This window comes from Passer domesticus, chromosome 8, assembly GCF_036417665.1.
Source record: "Passer domesticus isolate bPasDom1 chromosome 8, bPasDom1.hap1, whole genome shotgun sequence".
In the NCBI taxonomy this organism is placed as follows: domain Eukaryota; kingdom Metazoa; phylum Chordata; class Aves; order Passeriformes; family Passeridae; genus Passer; species Passer domesticus.
This window is the reverse complement of record NC_087481.1, coordinates 37322452-37339249: the sequence shown is the minus strand read 5'-3', so window position 1 is coordinate 37339249 and position 16798 is coordinate 37322452. Positions and strand designations below refer to the sequence as shown.

Sequence of the window (16798 nt, the reverse complement as noted above, 5' to 3'; positions counted from 1 at the left end):
CAGCACTCAGGCTTGGATTCCTGCTGGCTGCTGGAGCACAGCCATGGAGAGCAGCGTTCACAGAGCTGCCCTGTCGTGTGGTAGGCAAGGAGGTTATAACCACATCTCCTGCACCACAGAATCCGTGCCATGAGCTGTCATCTTCCAACTCTGTCTTCCCCACCCCCATTTGATTTAACATACAGTGCAAAAAGAAGCTGGACTGGTCCCACATGAGGGGACCATGGTGCAATCTTCTCTCTGAGCATGAAACAGGATCCCTTAGGAATAATGGGATTAACTGAGGAGAAGTAGGGGCACTTAGCTTCTGGCATTATTAAATCTTGCAATCCTTATTTGAAATTTTGCACCACACATCTCAAGCTACTTTTTGCAGAGGCAGACAATAACTGTCATCTGTCTGGGATTTGTGCAGAACAATAACACTGGGTTTTTAACAGCGGATTATGGATATTCTATCCAGCTCATGCCTGCTGTAACTCTACTAACATCAAAGGGTTTGCACTAGGGATGAAGTTTGCACATTCAACTTTGTTGGCCAAATTCAAGTTAGGAAATTCAATGTTGTTGAACAAGATCAGTCATTAAAACACATAATAACTTATTGTCCTTTTGCTAATCGTCATTAAATGAGCTAAATGTCCTAAACTAGCCCTTGCTTTCTTGCAGGATGGATTCAATTTGGCTTAAGATGAAGCTCCAGATCTGTCACCCATAGTCAGCGTCCCAGCTGCCCTCACTCCATTGGATCCAGCTGAAGTATTCTGCTCAGCAGGAGAGCTCAGCTGGGCTAATGGGCCCTAGGGGCTTGTTCCACTATTTTCTCATCTCCTGTTAGGTTTTAGCCAGGTGCAGAATCCACTGCCTATTTCCTGATTAATCCAGTATCTGTTTTGTCACAGCTGAAAATAGCAAGAAGCCTACGGAGAGCTTTAAATAGTGGCAAGTCAGAGCAGGTAAGAGCTGTCATCTGCTGCAGAGTGGGAGGTCAGACTGATGTATGTAATGCACCTACAGTGAAGTCAAGCAAGAAGACCCTTTTCTCCAAAGCTAAGCAGCTTTCATAACTCCCACCAACAAGAAGGTGACGGGAGAGGGAGCCTAGCTTTTCATTTGCTCTGCTGAAGTGGAGGAACGGAAATGGCTTTGAGAGAGTCTGCCATTTCAAGCTTTTAATGGGTGGTTTTAACCTGCCTGTTTTAAACATGTTCGGAGGTCAACAAAAGGCAAAGCTCTCTACTTGGGAATCTTTCTCTCAGCACAGTCTTAGTTTAATAGTTTTCATTAAATGCTTTCATCATCTCTTTCCCTCCTCCTTTGTTAGACTTCACAAAACCCTGCTGATTTACTTTAGGTTTAGCTGCACTCCAGAGAAATGCAAATTGCACAGGTGGCCATGCAAAGGGTCAAGATTGATATTCAAGGTGTTGTCCTTTGAGCATGAGGGAGAAGGCTAGTACTTTCCCAACTCCATGTTTTTCCTTGTAGGAAAGGAGTCAGATTGTGCATCTGTTCTCTCTTGTCTGAGCCTTTCCAAACAGCTCTGTTGCATGGGCAAAGAACCAGCCGGGCTGTGCTGAAGGAAAGGCAGTCAAAGAAGCAGGGATCGTAAATGCTGATGTGGCTTGGCTGCAATAGTAGTGCATGTATTGTCTAATTTCTGCAACAAAGACTATGAAAGAAGTCAGGGTGTGATGCAGCCATGACCACTATGACAGGAACAGCTCCCAAATAGGAGCAAGTCTCTACTTCCTTTTGCTCGCGCTCTGGCACCTGAGTTTTAAGAAACTGCCTTAAAAACAAACTCCTTACATCACCAAAGATAATGTTCTGTTCACCTAAGGTAGAAATCTAGAATAAATCTGTCTGTGGTGTAAAGCATCAGATTTCTTTTTCAAGCATGATGGAAATAACAGTTCTTATCTAATTCTAATGAGTACTTGATTCTTAGTTTTAAATACGTTTGTGCCTCATACAGTCTTTGACTTGTCCACTTAGGTAAAAAGACTAATGTATTTCTGTTAAAGAAAAAAACCTGATGTTGGATTTGCTTGTAACAGTTAAGCAGCAGTCTTAAATGACTTCTTAACCAAGCAGTAGTACCTTGTTACATCCTGTATCTAATATGGACAGGACTCTTGTCACCTGGTATATTTTTTTTGTTATTCAATTTCACTGCTTGTAATAAACACTACTTTTTTTTTTCTTCTTCTAAATGATGTGAGTAACAATCCCCTCCCTGTCTCATCCCTGCACAGGTCAGGGGTATTTAGCTGCTAAATTTCTGTACCTCAGGAAATTATGCTTCCAGAACATCTTGTTTATATATTTTCTAAACTGTTGTGCTTTCCTCAAAATGATGAATGTCAGCAACAGCTGGACAGTGTATGATTAAATTTCACCTTGTCTCCATTCCCAGAACTCTACTTCCATATGGAGTTCAGTAAAGCAGTGCTAAAAGCATGGGAGCAGGGATAAATACGCCTTGAGCTGTAACTTGTTCTGCATTCATAACTTAGTATTTCGGCATGCATTTTGCAAAGCACTAGTTTTGTTTGCTATTGTGACTTCTACAATTCATCTGCTGTTTTCTGTCTTTTGTCAATTGATTTGGGACTTTGCTTTTACACACACGAACAGATTTTGGATCTTACCTTTCTCTGGAGCACTGCCAATAATGACTTCAATTGCAAAAAGTGTATGCTGTAATAAAAATGGGTGAAAATCCAAATTCCCCAAATGCAGCCCTAAAGTACACAAGGGCAAACATTTTCTAACAGAACAGAACAAGCCCTCCAAAAAGCAGCAAACACACAGGTACCTAGCATTAAGGTACACTGTTTGCAGTTAATGTTCCTCCCCTTTCTGGCTAGTAGGGTGTGGATCAGATCTACCAATGCATACAATTAAGCTGGGTGGTTAGTACTTTAGGGCCCTGATTGCAATTAAAGCGCACCATGATGCAAGCAAAATGGTTTGCTGAGTATACAACTGTTCTCTTATTAAATCACTTACTTTTGAGTAGTATCTGTACAGTTTTGTGGCACAGTCATGATTTGCTTTTGTGAAAGCTAGCCCTTAGTAGTAACGACCTCCCATTGGCCCAGGCCTCTGGTGTTGCACCTGGCATGTATTAAGTGAATCTGAGGATTTTGCGGGTTGTCTTCCTATTTAAAAGTTATACTTTTTCTAGCAACAACATGACATTATTCCAGGATGGTGATGTTGCTTGATCTCCCTTCTACAGAACTGCGTTATAGCAAGTTCTTCCCTCTTCTGTGTTTCTAGGACTTGCACAGTTTGTAGCATTATAGTTGAATCTTCTTATTCAAATATGGCACTTGCCCTTTTGTTTTAAATCCCATCACTAATTTGAAAAGATCAAATAATGTGCCTCTTCCTAGGTCAGTATCTTCCTGTAGGTAATGAAAGACACTTGCTTTTTGTCTTTTGGTGATGAATAACACTAGGCATAGGGAGAACCCATTTAAAAGCCTGTTCAGTGCATCCTTCCCTGTTTCAGGGACACAGGAGAACTACCACTAGGAGTTCAGGAGGCAGGTAGGATGCTACTTTTTTTGTGTATCTCCATCCTTACCCACATGCAGGTGGGTTGGTCTATGTCAAATAATATTTAATAACTTTCCCTGCTTGTCTACTATGCAGAAAATAACCAACACGCAGAGATGGCCTGGTTACCTCTTGGGGAATTCAGTGCTTCTCTAATGTACTGAGCAACTGGATAGAAGTGAATGCTGAGATCAAAGTTTGGGTTGTCCTCTGCTTCTACTCCATAGTAATCCACAGGCAAGTCGCTGTAGAACTTGGGCCCGGTGTTGATGCGGAATCTCCCGGCAGCGGCATTCACCACGTGGGAGATGCCCATGCGGCTCAGCTGGGCCTTGTCGCGAGCGACGTACCTGGAACAAAGACGGGGAATTATACAAACCCTGCAACATTATACTTGCCTGCTGCACTGCAATGCATGCTGCTGATGGTGAGTTTGTTACAACCGCAGGAAGTGGTAGTGGCTATTTTTTTGACAGGTTGATCAGGCTCAAAGTATTCATCAGAATGCTTTGAGACAGAAATGACTTGTTAAGACACTAACTCTTAGATTTCCCTCCGTTTTTTCCCAAACATACGTTTAGATGGTTCTCAACTGATGAAAGTTGGTGGTGGAGATATTTCTGCACAAGTTAAGAGTTTTCTGATTTCAAGGACTTTTTCACCAAGTCACCTCTGCTGAGTATTTATCAGTTCAGAGGGCTGATGCCATCTGGCAAAGTGAGGAGAAAATGAGCTTGATCCTGTTTTACCCAGCTTTGGCATGACTGCCTGAAGTACCAATGCCACAGCTCCAGTGGGCTGTTGCAGTGTGTCACTCCTGCACTAAGCAGGAGGAGAAACCAGGATGTGGGGGATCTTCTTTTTATTCAAGATGCATTTTCTCTATGCTACAGCATCCTATGCCCAGTTCAGTCTTGTTCAACACTTAGACCTGTTGTGAGAGGTTCCCAGATTATTGCCTAGCTCTCTGTGTTTAAATAAAGAGTGGAAGATTTGGGGGAAGAGTTGCAATAACCTTCAGCCCTTCCTGTCTCTTACAGGTCTCCCACATAAAGGTTTGGCCAGACTTCATCCACGTGCCCCGTGGGGTGAGTGCGTGTGCAGAGCAGGCGCCGCAGCTCCTCCAGGGATGGTGTCCCAGTGCTGCTCCCACTGTCGGGCATCCAGCTTGAGGCACTTCTTATCCTAGGCCGCCGTAAGTCCTGGCTGCACAAGGAGTCCCAGGCCATCCTGAAAGGGGACAGAAGACATTCACCACCAGCCAGAGATATTTCTGACAGGCTCCTTTCTTCCTCTCACCTTGTTGAAAAGTTGATGAAAACTTCATTATATTTTTGAAGATTATTTTCTTCGTAGGAAATGGAGAAGTTCCTACTACTGTTTGGAATTCTGAATCCTATTAATAACACAGTGAAAAAGCCCAGCCCTTGATATCCCAGCACGAGGCTTCACTTGGAAAGAGGTAATGCTATGGAAAATGTCTTGTGTAAATAGATCCAAGAGTGTAGAAACAAAGAATTAACATGGTATGCTGAGGTTTTCCTTTAACCGGGTAACTAGGGCTTCCTTATATATTCTTAATCTGATTTGTCTTCTAATTTGCTCAATAAACTGATCTGGACTGAGTAGAATCAGTAATGCAAAATCTTATTCACTGGTCACCTATTAATTGTCAGCTTCAATGGGGAAAAATCTGTAAGGAGCAGTTTGTTTTTTTCCAATGGTATTTACTGGCCATACTGGTTGCCCTCATGAGAAATGTTCATGTTAGAAAAATCTGGATGAGTTACAGAGATTCCAGCTGAGCAGTTATAGGAGCACTGAGTAATTTTTTTTACTAAGTTGTTTTAATTTGCATTCCTCTCCTCTCTGCTCCCTCTAAGAACTATCCCATTTCTAGTCTTGAAGCAATACTTCAGTTACAAGGAGAAACATTTTTTTTAGGCATCACTTTATCTTTGGAATTACTGTTTACATGTGGTATGTTTCTTTTGAAATAGTGGTTCCTCTACAGTGTTAGCTGTAGATTTGAACTGTTGAGAGGATTTTTTAAGAGGGTAATAGAAATTACATTTTTCCTAGAGTTCTGTTCTAAGAAAATATTATACTTCTTTTCCTGTACATTCTAAAAATGACCCAAACATCTGCATTACAGAGATAGTAGGAAGTCTGTCAAGTCATGAGCCTTAGAACAGAAGCATCTGTCTAGGACGTGGGTGAAGCTGTAGTCAGTGAGTCAAAGTCTTGCTCTGGCACTGCCTGAAGCATGTATTCTGCATAAATGATTTGAAGGGTGGTTTGGGGTAGAACAGTCCAGGACAGCAAACCCGAAATCTTGCATCTTTCTGCTGAACAAATCTATTGTTAAACAGGTTGCATTTAAGTTCAAGCACCTTCATTGATCATTTCTTTAAAACACCAACTGTGGTGAAATGTTTTCCTAGTTTCCCACCCTGGTATTTTCTCCAGCCCTAGGTTCATATTTTGGTGTAATTTTATTTGGTATGCACAAAGACTGAGCAAGAGGGTCAGAGGATCTGAAGGCTAGCCTGCTGTGGGAGCTCATTGCACCTTCACATTAATGCAGTGCCTTGCTGAAGGGCAATGGAGCAACTAATTCCCTGAAATATCCATAGGAAAGGAAGGAAGGGTCAGGACACAGAATGGTCCCTACAAGTCACCCTTCTGCCATGCACGTGGCGTGATCTGCCTTGCCACCCAGTTACCAAGAGGAGCCCTCTGTCATTTCAGTACACCTTTTCCTGCCACCTTCATGGCAGTTCTGGCCTCTTGGACACAGTAAGCTTTCACCAAGTGATGTTCCCAGAACGGTCTTGTATTGTTACAAGAGCATTACAAAGAGCTCCACTGTGGAATGTGCTCCCCTCCCAAATGTGCATATCTCCTCCAGTGTCAGCTTTTACTGGGAAAACAAAAGCAGATGTTCTTGCCCATTTTGGAAGGCTTTATGCAAGAGGAGGCATGGAGGAATTCCCTACTGGAACAGGCACTTCCCATTGATTTTGGTCGCTACTTTGACACTGGCCACCACAGTGTCCCCTGTGCAGCTCGGCCTGGTTCCTGCTGGTGATCTTGGACACTTCTCTGATCCCACACAGGAGATCTGCAACAGAAATGGGACTTGGATTTCCTGTGCCCTGATCACAGGGCCATCTGCCAGTTCATTACGTATTTTCAAGAATAGCAACCTCCTCCAATCCTTCCCACCTCATAATATCTGCAGCAAATATTCCCCTTTTTGATGTACCTAATTCCTTGCAGTGTGTCTAATGGCCACTCCAGGGCACTTCTCACGCCCTGTAAAGTTGCTTGAAACTGTTTTGGTTTTTTCTTATTCAACACTCTGTTATCCTTTTCTCTTGCCCTCTCCACTTTATAAATACTTTGATTTTCCTATTACCTCAGAGGACTGAAGGCTGCTGTCAGCCTTGCTTTCCTAAGCCTCACAGGAGCTGGGCAGATACCTGTGACATACAGTGCACCTAAGGAAAAGGGCTCCTTCAAAGACTGTTTTGTTTTGTTTTGTTAGAATTGTCTCTAAAAGGAAACACAACTGCATAGGCTGGGCAAAAGGAGGTAGTGTGTGCTACATGGATATTTAACGCTGTGGAATAACAGCCTTTATAAGATGGGACTGCTTCTTCAGAATTATCCTAAGATGACTTTCAGCTTGTGCTCACAACACATGAACATTGCATTATAGATAAGGAATTTACTCCTGTTGAAACACAGATGTGAACTGCTGCTGGTGTGTACAAAACTTAGTTCATTTTCATTCTGGTCACATTTTTTTTAACTGGAGAATAGCATCAGTTTGTGTAAACTCTATATCCAATAAAAAGAAAGGACTAGAGTTCAAATTTCAAATGTGAAATAACTGTAACTAACAGGCTGTGAATGATTCAAAATCAGAGAAGCCTCAGTAGGACTATCCAACTAATATGGTGAATATTGAATGCCCTGAATAAAAGAATAGCTTTCCACAGAAAATTTACAGAGAGAAAAACAAGACAATTTTTTTTTTCTGGATAAATGACTACTTAGACCTGGCATCAGTCTAACATCTTAACTCACTAAATTTATACATGCAAGTGTCATTACTGAAATGCTCATGTTTAAGGAAAACAATTCTATGTAAAGTGTAATGTTTTATAAGGAACATGGATAGGTTAAAAAAAACTAGTGTGAAAGGAAAATGATTATTTGTAATAATGTGATGGCCGTTCATCTAAAAAATATGTTTTTAATGATTCTCAGCTCACTTCCTCTATACTGACTTTTTGTAGTGGATCTGTTTCTAAGATGTGTGTTGTATGAACAAGCAATACAGTTTTAAAATGCTGGTTTCTGGATGATGATGCTGAATGATGATGACATGAAACATTCCTGATCTTTGCTCTACTGGAGTTGTATTATGGTAATTATTCAATTACACAGGAGAAATTTTGCCATTATATTTATATTAATTTTGAATTAGCAGGTACTGCAACTGTAATTGTATCTGTACTATGCAACAGAATTTCCTTAACTACAACTAGCAGGAGGATTGCAATCAAGGGCCTATTGCGAGCAGGTCATTCTGATGATGCAGAGTGCCCCAGAGTATGACACAGGCTGTTTGTGCCACCATCCCTGCCTGCCCCTGTAGCCACCTCCCTGGACTGATGTATGTCAGTGGCTTTGCTGCAGTTGAGTGATGAGAACAACCAGGTCAATGGTTCCTTATATATCAACTAACCAAGGAAGAAAGGAAAGTAGTCCTGTGAGAGGTCCCAGATAACACCTCCTTCTGACTAGGATTCCTGTCTGCCCAGTAGGGAATGCCCCTATGGACTGCATACACTGTGGAGGCTTTGGCTGAGTTTCAGTTAATTCAGTGACTACAGCTTTATCTGTAACAGAATTGGTTATTCAGTGCCATGCTGGGGAGAGGGCCTTTAGAGACTTAAGGTTCCTTTACAGGTGTCTCAGTCCTTGGAAACATATGCCACCTTTTGTCCAATTTCTCCAATTCCATGACATTTAAATAAACAAAATGAAAAGGCAGTGTAATTTTACAATTTAACATTACCTTGATACAAGAGTAAGTTGTGAGGATGGTATGAAGGCTGAGATGAAGCAGCAGAAAATCCTGCAGCATGATGCTGTGGTGAGTCAGGAGGAAAAAGAACTCTTGTGTCTAGGAAATTTAATAGAAAGCCTTTACAACCTCTGCTTTAACTTGCATTTTCCAATGCCAAGATATAGGAGGGATCTGCATATACTATAAGGATGTTAATGTGCTCATTTCAATCAAGTGCCAAATATTTTAATCATCCCAGGGCCTATGTTGGCTTTTCTGTATAGGTAGAACTGAGTTGTTTTCTTATGACATTAGTAAAAATATTTCCAAGTCTTTAAATCCTGAGAACAAAGTAGCCTCCATGCTGTGTTTTCTCAAACTGCTATGTGCTATAACCTTGCCATCCCAGCGAAGATATCAGTCTGGCTATACTTCGAATAGACTGATTTGTGGTGGTAAAAGACCAGGCTGAAGCTCAGGGCTTGGCCAAGTAGGTCATGTCAAGTTCATGCCTATCATGTATTCAAAAGCCATAAACATTTCTCAGAAAGCCTATCCCCCGGAAAGGTTCCTCCAAGATAACGTATGTTTGAGAGAGGTTTTGTGTTGCTACATCGCCACACAAATGACAAGTATTACTGTCATCATTCTTTCTTCCTTAGCGTTTAACCCAATAGTCTCACTGGAGTCATAATTTATCAATTGCTGGGAGCGCTACAAGATATAGATGGCATGAATCAAACACAGCAATGACTGAGGCAGGGCTGGCTGGACTTGAAAGCTGAGACAGAGGCAGTGCCTAGGGAGGCACAAGGTATTTGAGTAGCCAACTGTTTGTAAGAAAATCTCTTCAGCAGCTGGAGGATGTAATCTGAACAGCACTTCCAAATTTAGTGGAGGCTTCCAGACCCATAAGTGTAACCCAGCTATGCATTTAGGGCAATGCACCCACTTGGTGGGACATGGCAAAATCCATTAGGTGGACTTGCTCTCCACAGCTCACACAAGGCCTGTGTTGAGGAGCAGACTAAATCTCTGTACTGGACAGCTTGGAGCAGTGCAAGGCAAAAACATTTGATTTTTTTTTTCCTCTTGGTACTGCATTGGTGAACATTTTCTGTCCTAACTTTAGAGCAATTACGATGCTTCCCCACTGTCAAAGTAAAATTTTCTCTGTGTGCCCATCCAGGGAAATCAGCAGCTACATTTTTGATACAAAGCACAACTCAAATGTAAGGAAGAATTTAATCAACCCATCCTGGTTCTCAAATATGCTGAATTTACCACCATTTCCACTGATGTTATGGATTGCCAGGCCTCAGAAACCTCAAAAATGTCTAATTTTTTCATAGCATGTCTGTGGGCCAGGCTGTAGTTCTCAAACTTAATGGTCTTGACTGTTTCAGGATGTACATTAGCATGCAGGCCCCAAGGCAGGGTGGCCTTGGAGGTTTTTCTGTGACTGTAGTATAAAATATTCTCTTGTCATCAGCTAGTTAGTACATTTGTATTTACCAACCATGTGTGCAGATCCTGACAGTGGCTAGACAGACTCAGCCATCCTTTGTTGTGCAGCAATGTTGTACCAAGTGTACAAAACCTGGCCACCTGCTGATTTTGCTAACTCTTCTGGGTCTTGAACGTATGTTTACTTTATTCTTTAGCCATGGGAAACCAACTCTGTAGAGTTATAGCCCACATGGCAGCTTTGAGTGGGTAAGAGAAGTGAAAAATATGAGCAGCAAAATTATTTTTCCCTGATACATCCTTCCCTCACAAAATGCAAAACCATGGGTTGCTGTACCTAGTCACATAACTGTAATGTGAGTGGGATCCTAACCATGTTCATGAGTCAGGACAGAGGCATGGACAGAATCTGTGCCAGGCAGAGAAATGTACATGGAATATACTATAAAGAAACCATGGCTGATAGGTAGCACCACCACAAGGATTGCAGAGATAAGAGGTGATTTATCCACCCCAAGCTCTTCTGTGGCCTCTTCCTCACTGAAGCTTGGGTATATTTTGTTTCTGAATTGGACTCTTTATTTACTAGTTACAAATCTTACATGCTCTTTAATAGTGTGCATTGTAGCTATTTAAAGCTGAGCATTAAACAGGCCCAGACACTGTTAACAATCTGCATATTACGATATATTCTTTTGTGTAACTGCTTGTTACAGCATCAGCTATTAGGAATTTATTACTGGTGCATTTTAGGTAGTGCTTTACAGTCATTTAATTACAGCTATCTAGCAATCATTACATAAATATGCATTGAGAGCAAGAACCCCAACGTAAGGTGACCCAAAAGGCTTTTACCTGCCAAGACCAGAGTTTGGCCCCTCAGGTGGCAATGATGTCATTGCATGTGCAGGGTAATAGAGTTTAGGGCTGTACAGGGAGCTGTGTTCCTCCCAGCACTAGGTGTTCATGAAGTCATCAGCTGGAGCAAGAGCACTGTAGAGCTCTAAGGACCTGAACTTGGCTATTGGCAAGCAAGAGCAAGTAAAGCAAAGTCAGTTCCCTTCCAGCCCTAGCCCAGCAAAGATGTGAGTTTTGGCTGTGAGCACAGTTCAGCTGCAGAACTGGGCCCTCTGGAGCCCATTGGTACCTCTGCTCCCAGATGCCAACTGCATCCTTACACCCATTAACCCAACCTGATCTGACAGACCAGCACACACTTCATACAACCCAAAGACACAGTAGCTGGTCCAAAATCATCTCCCACATCTCCATGCTATTTGTGACTGCAGCACCATGCCCACATTTGAGAGTCTCTCTAGCTCCAAGCCAGGCTACTGCTCCTACTCAAATATTATTGCTGGTGTCCTCTCCTGCAATGGACTTCAGCCATCAGACTTCACTGTCAGCTCTGAGAGCCTCTAACTCCTTCCTCCAGTCAATACTGACACTTTTCACTACTTTTTAAGAAAACACAAATCCCAATCTAGAGAATAATAGCACTAAACAGTTCTTAGACATGCTAAGAAACACTCCTGATATCATGATGCTTGCACTTCAAGACAAGCTTACCTAAAATGGAGCTTTTCTGTGTTAAGGCTGGCTCTTCTTGTGGGCTCAAGAATTGCTACATCACTTTATCTCTCTTCCCTCCAGCAATAACACATTCGGGGTGATAACTGGTATTCTCTGAATTGGTAAACTACGTTTTTCCTCCTAAAAGCACCCTCAGAAGCTTACTGAAAAGTTGAAGGATGAAACATTTCTGAAAGACAGGCTGGCAAGTTGATGCAGGTTGCTCTAAATTAGGAGCAACATGTGCCACTTTGATTTTCTCTTGGAGCTGCCAGTCGGAACCAGCTGGGTTGTCTGGCTGACACTGGTTTTTTGGTACAACTACTCCAAAGCCCTCACCCTCCCTGAGCAACACAAATCCTAACTGCTTTTTCATGGCTTGTAGCAATGCTTTACCAATATTTGCTGCCTGCACTTGCAGGGAACGCATGTCGCTCTCGTTACTGGATGATGTCAGTACAGCATGACCCTGGGGAGAGGAACAAGCTTGGATTTATTCACAGATAGCCTGAAATGTGCTGAGTTTGTTCTCTGATGCAGACCTGGTGGCCTGGAGGCTCACCTTTGCAATGCTCTTCAGCCTCACACTGTCACTGTGTGGGAGACAGAGCGTGTTCCTGCTGTAGCACAAGCACATTCTCTGCTCCATCTCTATGGCTCTTTGGGATGAAATTGCAACTACCACAGAGCCCAAGTCCTACACTCTTTCATATACAGTCTGCTGTGTAAGGGGTGTTGATTTGGGCAGCACAAGTCCAACTGAACACAACATGAGAAAGCCAGGTGGGCTGCTGGGTGTGCTGCATCAAGCTTGGGCAAAGAAGGACAAAGTGTCACTTGGCTGTTGTTTCCAGTCTCAGCTATGGTTTCATTCTTCAGATTTACTCCATGTTATATATGCCTAATCTAGCATCATCTAATTTTCCCAGGTCACCTTCTAAATTACCTGAAGTCATGTTTCTTTCCTGCTTTGGCAAGGTTTAGAGGCCAAGGATTTCCTGTGCTGTGCCTTGCACAAAACTCCAGTTGGAATGCAGTCCCTTAGGTCATCATCCTGTGGCCCAAGAGAGTTTAGCAACCCACATCTGAAGGTGAATGAGGCTGCTGTTAACAATAACTAATACAGCAGTGTCCTCCAGCCCAGAACTGAAAACATCAGGCTTCACAATTCAAAGAATCTCATTACAAATGAATGGTTTCTGCCCCAAGGATTTAACCAAAAGGATGGCACAATGCAAAGCCTTTCTCCCCTGTGACTAGCTCTGGTATGTTCTTCTATCTTACAAACAATATATTGCTGCTTTTTCTTTTTCTTTTCTTTATTTTTTCTTTTTTCTTGTGTCTCTTCTGTTTGAGGGCATTAGAAGTTTCACTGCTCTTTGTTCTTGTCCTGTGGTCTCTACCAGCACCACAAAGACACTCTATGCTACCCAGCTCAGAGGAGAGAGCAGACACTTATCCCCTACACTGGCATAGCAGGAGGGGATAGGAAGTAAGCTGCTAGGAAGTAAGCTGTGAAACAACAGGAGGTAGACAGCCAAGATTCCCTGGTGTTTCTTGGGCACTGGAATGCCTTTCATACATGTTATTACAGTGATCCTGTGAGGAACAGAGCCGTTCCCACTGCACAGGTGCACATGGTGAAGTTAAGCTTCATGATTTTTCTGTATCTCTCCCCAGGTCTGAGCTGGAGGCAGCTGAAGGGCAGAGTGCTGCCAAACACTGGTAGTGATAGCTGGACCTGAGTGAAGAGCTGTCCTCGGGTGTAATGTGGGCCAAAAGCCTTTACTCACCACTAGCAAGCAAAAGGCAGCTTACAACAGGAGGTGAGTAACCATCAAGGTTGGACTTCCATGTTCTTGGGGACAAGGATTTTAGGAATGCTTTGGCAGACATTGACTTCAATATTCAAAAGAAAATTCAGAACACAAAAAATCAAACCAAGGACAAGAAACCTTTTTATCACTGTGCTCCCAATACCCTTCTTTCTGTGCTTGCAAAGTCTTTTTTTTACAGTTATTAAAAAAAATAGTATAATCTGCTATTAAATGCAGGGACATTATGGCTGTCCCTGCATTTTTAAAGCAACTGTGCTGTCTAATTGATTTTTTATCTTTCTCACACCCCAGCCTCTCTGATCTGAGACTTGGTAGCAATTTGATAGCCATGGCAAGACGTGGAGAGGTCTGGAAGGTTAGTTCCAGTAGCCTGTATTTCACACCAGTGTCTTCTGGCAGAAGGATAAACCACAGACAGAGCTGATTGCAAGTTCCTGTGGCCCAGGTTTCTGGCTACAAAACTGGGAAGGATAAACACCTTCTTAAGCACTGCAAGACAGAACAACAGAAAGGAATGGAAATCTGCTCATAATGCAATGGCTAGAAGCAATCCTGCTGGTTTGTTTTATTCCCACCATGAGAACTATGGTCAGTCCCAGTGCAAGCTTGGCCACCTGTCAGATCAAGTTTGTGAACTCAGGCTGATAGGAATTTGACACGCTCTTGTCTTGGAGCATGCTGGTATGATCAATGCAAATTCCTCCTACAGCAGTGACACAATGTGTACACTACCCATGCAGTCACAGATGCCTCTCATAAATCATTAAAATACCAGCTAGTTCTCATCAGATCCTTTGAGTTATAACGAAATACACTATTTGAGAACTAAAACCAGTAAATCAAGTTAGTACAGAGGTCAGAGTGAGACTGAACACAGCTGAAACTTCCTTGCTTATGTGTGTATAGTCTAAGAGATGCAAGGGAAAGAGATGAAATCCCAAGTCAGCTAAGCAAATTGCTTTCTTCTTATTGTAAAATCTTGCTACTAAGTCTGTGGAGGGGAAAAAAATAGAAATTCATCATATTCTGTAGCAGAGCTGATTTGAGGTCTAGAATTTCCCAGCAATTGTGTTAGCTCTTGGGATTATAGGTATTTCTGATAATTTGTCCTCCAGGTTAACTCTTACCATTTTTCTAAAACAAACTAGCAGTTAAAAATATGTTCCCCAAATGTCATAGATCACCCACTACAAAAACAGAACATATTTTCTTCCATAGCATAGCAAACAGGTTACTTCTAATTAAAAAAAAAAAATCAAATCCTATTAGAAGGCAGCTGTTGTGGTTGCACTCTTCAGTACAACCTGGGACACAACAGGAACCTTTGTGAAGGGGAGGCTGCAGTGCCCAAGTGCTGGAAACCCATAAGTTTGTGTGCTGGGTTGCTACTGCACAGATCCAAAGAACTGATGCTTTCTTTTCTACATGGAAAAGGCTGAGGGCCATCTAAATTTTTTGAGTGTTATCTGACTCAGAGGACAACATGGTATGGCATATGGCCAAGCCCTACTGCCAACAAGCAGTCTGGCCACCATAAATGGTATCTGTCAAAGAATCATACTGAAGGCTAACTTCCCCATTTATGCTATATTTGCATGTACATTTTGTTTTGTATTTTATACTTAAAAGAGTAAATTGTTAAAAGTAATCGTTTCTTCCCTCATGGCAAAGACAGTCTGGAGCAGGGGATCCTGCTCTGCTTAGGCTCTGTCACTCTCAGTACTGCTAAGTACTTCCCCATGTTTACTTTGTACTTTTCCATTAAACCTCTCCGTCCTAAACTGGACAGAGAGTTTTTAAAGCCCATACAGCAGAGTAACTTGGCATCTGAATTATACCTATGGAGCCATATTTCTCTAATGGTCTGCAGGGAAGGCTCTCAGAGGCCCAGTTGTGGTAGCCTCCCTTCAGTCACAAACATCATCAGAACAGGACTTTGCTCTAATCCTCTGAAAGCTTGTTGTTCTGGGCACAGGCTTAGCTTTTGGGAGGTGCAAGTCATATGAACTCTTGGGGTTCATGCTGGCAACTCCTGAGTTAAAACATCTGGTGATGCAAACCACTAATGGTGATGCAAAGCAGTGATCCAGAAAGTCCCCATAAACCAGTGAACAAAGTCTCTGTGAGTCACTGGCTGTAAATAAAAGAACTAGCAAAAACCAAGGCAGCAAGTAACAGGTGGGGAACAGAGTGAAACTTGGCCTATTTGAAAGATGCACCAACAGCTTCAAACTGGGTGCATGTGTGGAGCAAGATGGATTAATATAGTGTTTTATTTCTAATTAAACCTCAAGCAAGTCTCAATGTCCCTCAAACCTGGTGGCGAAATAGTTGAAACATAGAAGGAGAAACAATGATCAGTTTCATTAGAAGTGCAGCACAGCTTGGTGTGGGAAGTTAATGAAGATTTGTTGGTCAACAACAATCTCCCAACTCACTTAACAGGCTCTCCATTTAATTTGTTCTGCTATTGCAAATGTGAATCCCCAAAGTCAGACTCCGCTTTCATGGCTCTTGTAGTCTCTGCAGTGTCAGCAGGAAGCACAAACCAAAGCCTTAGAGGACTTGAGCAATGTATATTTCTCTTAACGAAACCCAAACCCAGGTGACATTTTTGGGAGAGAGGAAACAGGAAATGGAGTCTCTTTGGGGGGCAGGGGCTTTTCACAACACTCAGAAACTTGGCCCACATTTCTGGTCTCCTCCCTTTCTTCTCCACAAAGGACTTGTAGCATTTTTAGACAAACTTGGATCCACTGTATGTTGTTGAGAGAACCTGCTGGGAAATTAGGTGACTCCTGCACTCCAGGGCAGAGGAAATGTGTGTTTCTGCTTTGTGTTTTTAGGAAAGTAGGAAGATGAAATTCAAAATAAAACACAACAGATGGGAATCTCACAGAGACAGACACTGGGAAATGTTTAGACAAGCTTTGTTCCCAGTTCTTGAGCTCAGAATTTAGCCACTAAGCTGCAGAGAGACTTCAGAAAGACAATGAAATGCATTTTGGCTTCAAATACAGTTCCTCCAGATTCCAATGAGAGTTGTGCACGTGAATCTGAAGGCAGAGTATAGCCAGCAGTATGGGGAATAGATGTAATATGAGAAACTCTTATGCTATATTATTATAGTCTGAATTGTTTCCATCATTTTGGTTTAAGTAATTCCCCACTATCCATCTCTGAAGTGCAAACAGTACAGCCTTGATGTGCCCCAGGGAAAGGAAGCAAACCAGCCTTTGAATCTTTACCCAACCTTACTGCTCATATT

The 16798-nt window shown here is 42.3% G+C and overlaps 2 protein-coding genes across 4 annotated transcripts in view; both read right to left on the bottom strand.

Annotated features, from left to right (window-relative positions):
* The window catches only part of DUSP29 (dual specificity phosphatase 29), a 49868-nt gene extending 46181 nt beyond the window's left edge, over nucleotides 1–3687 (bottom strand). Inside the window, exon 1 of the mRNA XM_064430474.1 lies at nucleotides 3016–3687. The gene's annotated coding sequence lies outside the window, so the exon portion shown is untranslated. The remainder of the gene's footprint in view (nucleotides 1–3015) is intronic.
* The window catches only part of DUSP13B (dual specificity phosphatase 13B), a 39513-nt gene that overhangs the window by 20209 nt on the left and 2506 nt on the right, over nucleotides 1–16798 (bottom strand). For all 3 annotated transcript variants that reach the window (XM_064430469.1, XM_064430472.1, XM_064430471.1), the window contains exons 2-3: nucleotides 4609–4800; nucleotides 3700–3920 (exon numbers count right to left, since the gene is read on the bottom strand). In XM_064430469.1, the coding sequence (XP_064286539.1) occupies nucleotides 3700–3920; nucleotides 4609–4799 (412 nt within the window). In that variant the 5' untranslated portion in view covers nucleotide 4800. The remainder of the gene's footprint in view (nucleotides 1–3699; nucleotides 3921–4608; nucleotides 4801–16798) is intronic.